A 7,634-nucleotide genomic window follows, 5' to 3' on the forward strand; every position below is an offset into this window, starting at 1 on the left:
TTTAGAGAAAAGTATAGGTTAATAAATATCATAATGCATATTATTCTGGAATATAATAAATATTCAATGTCTACTTTAACAGGCCAATAGCAGGATATGCTAACCTGTGTCCAAATATGATCTCTACCCAGCCTCAGGAGTTTATTGGGATGCTGTCTACAGTGAAACATGAGATTATTCATGCCCTGGTAAATTTTCCTGTTAACTCTGTGTTTGTGTGTGTGTGTGTGTGTGTGTGTGTGTGTGTGTGTGTGTGCGTGCGTGCGTGCGCGCGCGGAACAGGGTGGGCTCTCGGGCACAGCGAGGGCCCCCTGTCCAAGGTCACGGCAGCAGCAGGGCTGGGCCTGCTGGTTTCTTGCTGTGCAGGGAAGCGTGGTGGTCAGGCCACCGGATGCTGAGTCATGTCTCAAACCCCAGGAATGTCCTAGGTTCACCGCCGAGTGCGAGCAGCTAAGTCTGTCTTTCTGATCAGAGATAATACCCTGTCCTCGTGTGACCGCTTCACAAAACCCTTATTACACTTCAGAGAACACGATTTCTGGGCTCGCTCTTTTCAGTCGAGTTCATCGGCTCTTAGGGCTTTTCATGCATTTGAAACGTTTCTCCAGTCCCTCTTCAGAAGAACCCGAGGCAGCTACCCAGGTCCCCGATCAGTCAGATAAAGTACCACGGGATTAACGTGGAGGACGCGCTCACGGAAGCGGTTAACATGAGCAGATCCACATAAGTGACCGTGGATTTGGACCCAAACATTAACTGTCAGTGTCACAAGGAATATGCATTGCCTCATTGGGAATATTTTTTATTTTATGACGAAAGAATACAGGTTCAGCCATGAAAATGACATTTTTCCTCCTAAAGCAACCCCCCCCCCAGCAATTTCTTTGCATCATGAAAGCACATTTGGGAGTGTACTAAATGATACCCTCAAACTTGAGGTTTACCAAAGGAATTCCAAGGATGCTATTGGAATGGACGATTCTTACACACACTCTCTGTGAAGGTAGGGTGTTCAGTCTTAGTGCGGTGAAGTGCCTTCTGCACATGGCTGAGTGTCCCTCTATAGATAAAACTTAAAGACTAGGATTTGCTTCTACTCTCTATCTTAGCTACTTTAAGCAAGATGATTATTAGTAGTAATAGTAGTAATCACTGCAAACAGTAGTTGAGAACTATCATTATTCCAGTGCTAATAGTTACCACTCCTCCTTCTCTTGTAATTAAGCTGTGTCCTTCAGAAATGCCGGGTAGCCACGATCCACCAGAATGAGTCGACAGAGTCATCGGTCCTGTGGGAGTTCCCCCACCTGGTGAGGTTGGGCGCTGCCCAGCACTCACGGCAGCCAGGGGACCATCCAGCTTACTCTCTCTTCTGTCCTGGCTGCCCCACATCTGGGCGGGGCAGTGTGCAAACCCCAAGGTCTCTGCCTGGTCCCAGACAGTGTCCACCATGGCAGACCTGTGGGGCCAGGCCTCTGTGTGACCTTGGTCCCAGACCCCCCCCCCCCCCCCACACTGGTGACGACTCCCTCAGTTGTCCAGAGCTAAGGGAAGGACCCCAGCCCCGTCTCCCCCTCTGAAGGAGGGATAGAAAGGAGAGGTGCCAGCAAAGACAATGACTGTCGCCCCGTGGGAGTCCTACCTCTCGAAGCAGAGTTGGGTGGGACATCGTTTTCATTCCAACATGTGCCCTCTTCCTTATTATTGTTTGTTTTGGTCCTGGTTCGTCGCTGTCTCATATATGGCCCTGTTCCCTGAGCCCTGAGAAGATTACATGTATGTAAAGGGGACTCGAAGTTGGGTTCAGTTCAAGACTTGGCTGGTGGTGGGTTCTCCCCCCCGACATAGGCAGGATGGGCATTATTCAGGACAACGTGGAGGCAGAACTGACATTTATTTTCTAAAACACAACCTAGGGATTGAAACCCTAGATTCTGGGACTGGTAATAGGAAGCAAGAGTTGAGCCTGAACACATTGCAGAACCAGTCTTCCCAGGTGACTGCTTTCCAGAGAGGGGCCTCCTGGGGTTTTGATGTCACCTGTCCCATCCTCGGGGCCCAGCAGCCTCATGGGCCACCGGCGTGAACTGGCTGCACAGTACACCCCACAACAATCAAACAGGATGTAACCTCAGGGGCAGCTACTCATGCAGGCCACTCGGATGTTGATTTCGGTGTAATTAACAGGAAACAGCTGCTTTTCCCAAAATGGCAATTTTGTGCTTCTTGAAAATTTACATTTTGGTGGAACAAACTCAAATCAGCGTCCTGCAGACTGAATTGCCTTTACGTTCTTTCCCGGGTCTCCTCAGGATTGCAGGACAGGCGGGGGTCCTTAAGCTGAATCCCAGTTTGTGAGCAGCGAGGCCACTCTGTATGCTTCATGCCTGTGGGGTCAGGCCACTTTCGAAAGGTCAAGTAGGTTGTAGCATTTCCCTGGAGACAGGCTGCTCCCACCCAATCATTTTATCGTCTCTCTCTCGAAATGCCCATCATGTCGATCGCAGCCGCACTTCAAAAACAGAACGCATGCCCTGCCTTTGGAACACGTCAGCTAGAGACTTGAGGACGGGCCCATGTATGTCACAGGGCGTGTTTCTAGTGGCAGATCCCAGCCTCACGTGTCCAGCTGTGGTTACCCCCTGGCAGGGAGGGAACTGTGCACAGGGCTAGGACGTTAGGAGCAGCGTGACACACGGAGGGAGGCTGTGCTGGTGAAGGAGTCAAGGCGAGATCTCAGTGCCCGTACTCACTGCCAGGAGGACTTTGCAGGAGACAGGTGTGCGTGGGACACAGCTCTGGAGCACGTGTGAGCCTCACGCTAAGAAGTCGCTGTCTCTTGCCCCTCTAGACCACATGGTTCTGTGTCTGATACGCTGTTGCCTTCCGTGTATGAGATGCTGTCCTTAGAAAACACTCAAGTAAAGAAAACAAGCCCCGTTATATACTCCGAAGCGTTCTTTGGAGAAGCAGTCGTAATGGCCACTTGGCCATTTTAACCTGCATAAAAATGGGAAGAATTTGAAAAAGAAACTTGAGGCAAAGAAAAAGGTTACTGTGTGTAGAGGGAACAAACGAAGTCTTCTGGTTTCCCCCCTCCTCTTTCTTTTTAAAAGAAATATATTTTTATTGATTTTTTACAGAGAGGAAGGGAAAGGGATAGAGAGTTAGAAACATCAATGGGAGAGAAACATCCATCAGCTGCCTCCTGCACACCCCCTACTGGGGATGTGCCCGCGACCAAGGTACATGCCCTTGACTGGAATCGAACCTGGGACCCCTCAGTCCGCAGGCCGACGCTTTATCCACTGAGCCAAACCGGTCAGGGCCCCCTTTCTCTTTCTTATGCATCTACCCAACGCGGGACCACCATCCTGGCCTTCCTAGATAGCGGGCTGAATCCTTTCCAAGCATAGTTTCTGATTTACAGAGAAGAAATAGGAAGACTGTAGGCCCCAGTCACAGGAGGGACAGTCTACAGTGCACACTCAAATATCTCTAACGGCTTAAGCCCTTAATAAGCTTTACTATGAACGATAACATTACTAATAGTTACAACTAATCCTTGTCCCGGCCCCGTGTACAAATGATGACAACGAGTGGGAGTGACATCATGTGAGAGTAGGTTGGTGCCTGGTGTCTAGTTCCTTAGAACACGGAGTGAGTTTGGACTTCGCAGCCTCACGTCCTGGGCATCAGTGAGCCTGTTTCGCCCACAGGGCCCTGTGTTGGGGCTCAGAAAGCAAAGCCACCTCCCGGTGTAGGTGAGCCTGGCGGCTTCATGGCACAGGTGAGGGCTTCGGGCTGGAGAGGGTAGAAGAGCTGTAGTCCTGCGGGTCCAGCTGTGGCCGGAGCAGAGCTCCTCTGATATTACTCCTTTCTCGCCGCACTCCTCCGACTCCATCGGAAGCGTGGCTGGTCGCTCGGGGATGTAGCCCGGTAACCCACGTGGCCTGCCTCACGCCAGCTTAGCATTTGATCCTGGTCACCGTCTGCAGAACCAGAAGCGCTAGGCGGCCTCCTGCCCTGGTTTAACTTGAATGTTCTCCAGAGAAAACACTTGTCCGTGACGCTTGCCTGTGTGCTGTGTTTTTCTTTTTTAACGTCACAGACAGTTTGAGATGGTCATTCCCACCGAAGACTCCGTTATCACAGAAATGACCTCGACGTTGCGAGACTGGGGCACCATGTGGAAGCAGCTGTATGTGGTAGGTGGCGTTCCTGGGCAGCGTTTTTTGGGTCAGGGAGTTGTTTTAAGAAACATCTGAGCAAGGGGGAGCCTGGACTGGCATCTGGGCAGCTGCTGTAAGTTCCCCGGGAGTCAGGGGCCAGAGTGTAAGAAGACATCTTCTCGGGATCCGGAGAAGCAGGGTCAAGGTGACAGACCCCCAGGGCTCTGTGCTGGGCCACGGCAAGGGAAGCGCAGGTCTCCTTGGGACATGAAAAGAATATGTTGGGAAGAATCTAAAATTCAAGAACTATTTTACTTAAAACAGCATTGTGCATGACACCAGCATGGAAAATGAAACTGTTCGAGCTGCTCAAATTAATGCCTCCTAAGTACTCAACAGGAGACTTATAAAAACGACAGTGGAAGTGGTATCGGTTCATGGACCTAGACCCGCATGTTGCCTCTTCTGTGGGGAGCAAAGTTGAAGTTCTTCTTGGTTCGACCCTTTCTCGTGATTTTTGCCTGGTTTTGAGGTTTCGAGCATCTGTTCTGGGGACAGACCAGATCGGCTTGGCCATCTGTGTGTTAAGCTGTAGGAGTCAACCCCTCGCGGCCTGGTATTCGGAGCGATGGAGACGGAATTACTGTCCAGTTTTCCTGGACACTGGACTGGGCGTCAGTTGTACTGGGAGCAAATGCCAGTTTACCCTGGAGGTCCCAGCCGTGTGGCCTTGAGGATGAGGCTGCCGTGGCTGGGTTGACCCACTTGGGTCTCCTGTCCGGGTGTGAATTCTTGGGAGAGTGCGTTGGTGTGAGGTCCCCAGGCTTGGGTGCAGGGGCTGCTGTCCCTGCTGTTTTCGAAGAGTTCAAGGCACCGAGCTTCCCTGAGGAGAGGTTTGAGGAGGGCGGTTGTGTCTCCTAAATCAGCGGCCGCCAACCTTTCGGACCTCACGGACCACTGGTTGGCGACCGCTGTCCTAATCGTAGGCAGCACCGAGAGCTGCTCTCTGAGGGCCCTGAGCGCCTACGCACGTGGCGAGTGCTTCCGAACCGCTAGCTGCTCCACGTGGTGACATCGGTGAGGCCCCATGATGTCCCTGAACATGTCACCTGACACTGATCAGGGATACAGGCACGGAAAGCCTCAGGGGGACACGCAGCCTTCCGTCTAACTCAGCCGTGGGCAAACTACGGCCCGTGGGCCGGATCCGGCCCGGTTCAAATGAATAAAACTATTGAAAAAAAAGACCGTACCCTTTTATGTAATGATGTTTACTTTGAATTTATATTAGTTCACACAAACACTCCATCCATGCTTTTGTTCTGGCCCTCCCATCCAGTTTAAGCACCCATTGTGGCCCTCGAGTCAAAAAGTTTGCCCACCCCTGGGCTAAGTGATATGTGCAGGCCTTAGCGGGGCTGGACTGTCCTCCGGGAAGGTCTCCTCGGGTCTGTCCAGAGATGGTCGGTCCAGGGCCCCAGGCTCAGGGCTCAGGGTGAATCTAAACCTAGTCCGTCTGCTGCTCCAGAACTCGGGCTGTGTCCATCGTAGATGAATAAAAACTTCCCTATCTCTCACATTTAAAATTTGCTACACTTCTTTCATGGGTTTTACAAACGTTTTATGTATTGATTAATTTGAGAGAGAGAGAGAGAGAGAGAGAGAGAGAGAGAGAGAGAGACGGACGGAGAGAGAGAGACAGAGGGAGGGAGAAACATCAGTGGTTGCCTCCAGTACTGCCCTGACTGGGAATCGATCCTGCATCCTTTTGGTGCATGGGACAACACTCTGACTGACTGAGTCACCCAGCCAGGAAACTGTTTGCTACCTTTTGATAGTGTGGGACAGAGCCGAGGAAAGGAGGATTTGAGGGGGAAAGGGAGGTAGAGGCAGCGGTGGGAGGCACCGTGGGACCCAGACGCAGCGTCTGTGCTGGGCAGTCTGGGAAGTGATGTTGGATTCCTGGGGAGGCAGCAGTGTCATCACACGGAGCGGGGGACGCGGGCACGAGGGCAGAGTCTGTTAGGAAGAATCTGTCCCCACAGAGGCGAGCACATAGCACGTGTCCCCCACCACTGTGTCTCCCCCCTCTCCTCCTGATTCATCCCGGGGACCTGACTGAGGCCGCCGTTGGTGTGTTTCCCAGAGAAACGAGGGCGACCTGTTCCACCGGCTGTGGCACATCATGAACGAGGTGCTGGACCTGCGGCGCCAGGTGCTGGTGGGCCACCTGACGCACGACCGCATGAAGGACGTGAAGCGCCACATCACCGCCCGCCTCGACTGGGGCAACGAGTGAGTGCAGGCGGCGGGTGACACCGACCCGGGCTCAGCGAGCGTGGGGCTCGCCCCGAACGCGCACTGTGGGGCTCTCCCATTGTCCCCCTTGGGGGTTGAGTACAAACGGTCCTGGAGGGAGCCCAGAGCCGCATCCCCAGGGCTGGGCTGGTGTGGGCACGGGCGCTATTGGCTCGCTGCACCTGTGTGGCCGATGGCGCGCGAGCTCCCAGGCACGACCCCTGGCAGGTGCATCAGCTGTGACTTCTGCACCCACTGCGGCCTCAGCTGTGGCTTCTGCCCCCACTGCGGCCTCAGCTGTGGCTTCTGCCCCCACTGCGGCCTCAGCTGTGGCTTCTGCCCCCACTGCGGCCTCAGCTGTGGCTTCTGCCCCCACTGCGGCCTCAGCTGTGGCTTCTGCCCCCACTGCGGCCTCAGCTGTGGCTTCTGCCCCCACTGCGGCCTCAGCTGTGGCTTCTGCCCCCACTGCGGCCTCAGCTGTGGCTTCTGCCCCCACTGCGGCCTCAGCTGTGGCTTCTGCCCCCACTGCGGCCTCAGCTGTGGCTTCTGCCCCCACTGCGGCCTCAGCTGTGGCTTCTGCCCCCACTGCGGCCTCAGCTGTGGCTTCTGCCCCCACTGCGGCCTCAGCTGTGGCTTCTGCCCCCACTGCGGCCTCAGCTGTGGCTTCTGCCCCCACTGCGGCCTCAGCTGTGGCTTCTGCCCCCACTGCGGCCTCAGCTGTGGCTTCTGCCCCCACTGCGGCCTCAGCTGTGGCTTCTGCCCCCACTGCGGCCTCAGCTGTGGCTTCTGCACCCACTGTGGCCTCAGGTGTGGCGTGGGCACTTCCTGTGCACAGGCAGCTCTGTGCCACAGGCGTGGGTGCCCTGCGACCCTGGGGAGACACTGAGGTTGCAGCTCCCGAGTGACCACGGGGAGTTGGCGGGAGGTTGTTGGGCGCTCTGCCTGGGGAGACGCTGAGGTTGCAGCTCCCGAGTGGCCATGGGAAGCTGGCAGGAGGTTGTGAATCAGCTCTTCCTTCCTGGGCCATCCCTTCCCTCTCCGCTGGGGGCCTCCAAGAGGTTAAAGGGGTCAAAGAGCGCCCACACTGCTCCCCAGAGCGCCCCGATGTCCCTGCCCATCCTGCAAAGGCCATGTGGGAGGACCCTTGTCCCCCTCCTTCCTGGG

At 54.7% G+C, this 7,634-nt stretch overlaps 1 protein-coding gene across 1 annotated transcript in view; it reads left to right on the top strand.

The window, feature by feature from the left end:
* Nucleotides 1-7,634, top strand: part of DOCK4 (dedicator of cytokinesis 4) — a gene marked incomplete at its 3' end in the record, with an annotated part of 102,802 nt that overhangs the window by 7,278 nt on the left and 87,890 nt on the right. Inside the window, exons 5-6 of the mRNA XM_015559687.1 lie at nt 4,112-4,208; nt 6,319-6,467. Of these exons, the coding sequence (XP_015415173.1) occupies nt 4,112-4,208; nt 6,319-6,467 (246 nt within the window). The remainder of the gene's footprint in view (nt 1-4,111; nt 4,209-6,318; nt 6,468-7,634) is intronic.

This window comes from Myotis davidii, unplaced genomic scaffold, assembly GCF_000327345.1.
Source record: "Myotis davidii unplaced genomic scaffold, ASM32734v1 scaffold573, whole genome shotgun sequence".
Classification (NCBI taxonomy): domain Eukaryota; kingdom Metazoa; phylum Chordata; class Mammalia; order Chiroptera; family Vespertilionidae; genus Myotis; species Myotis davidii.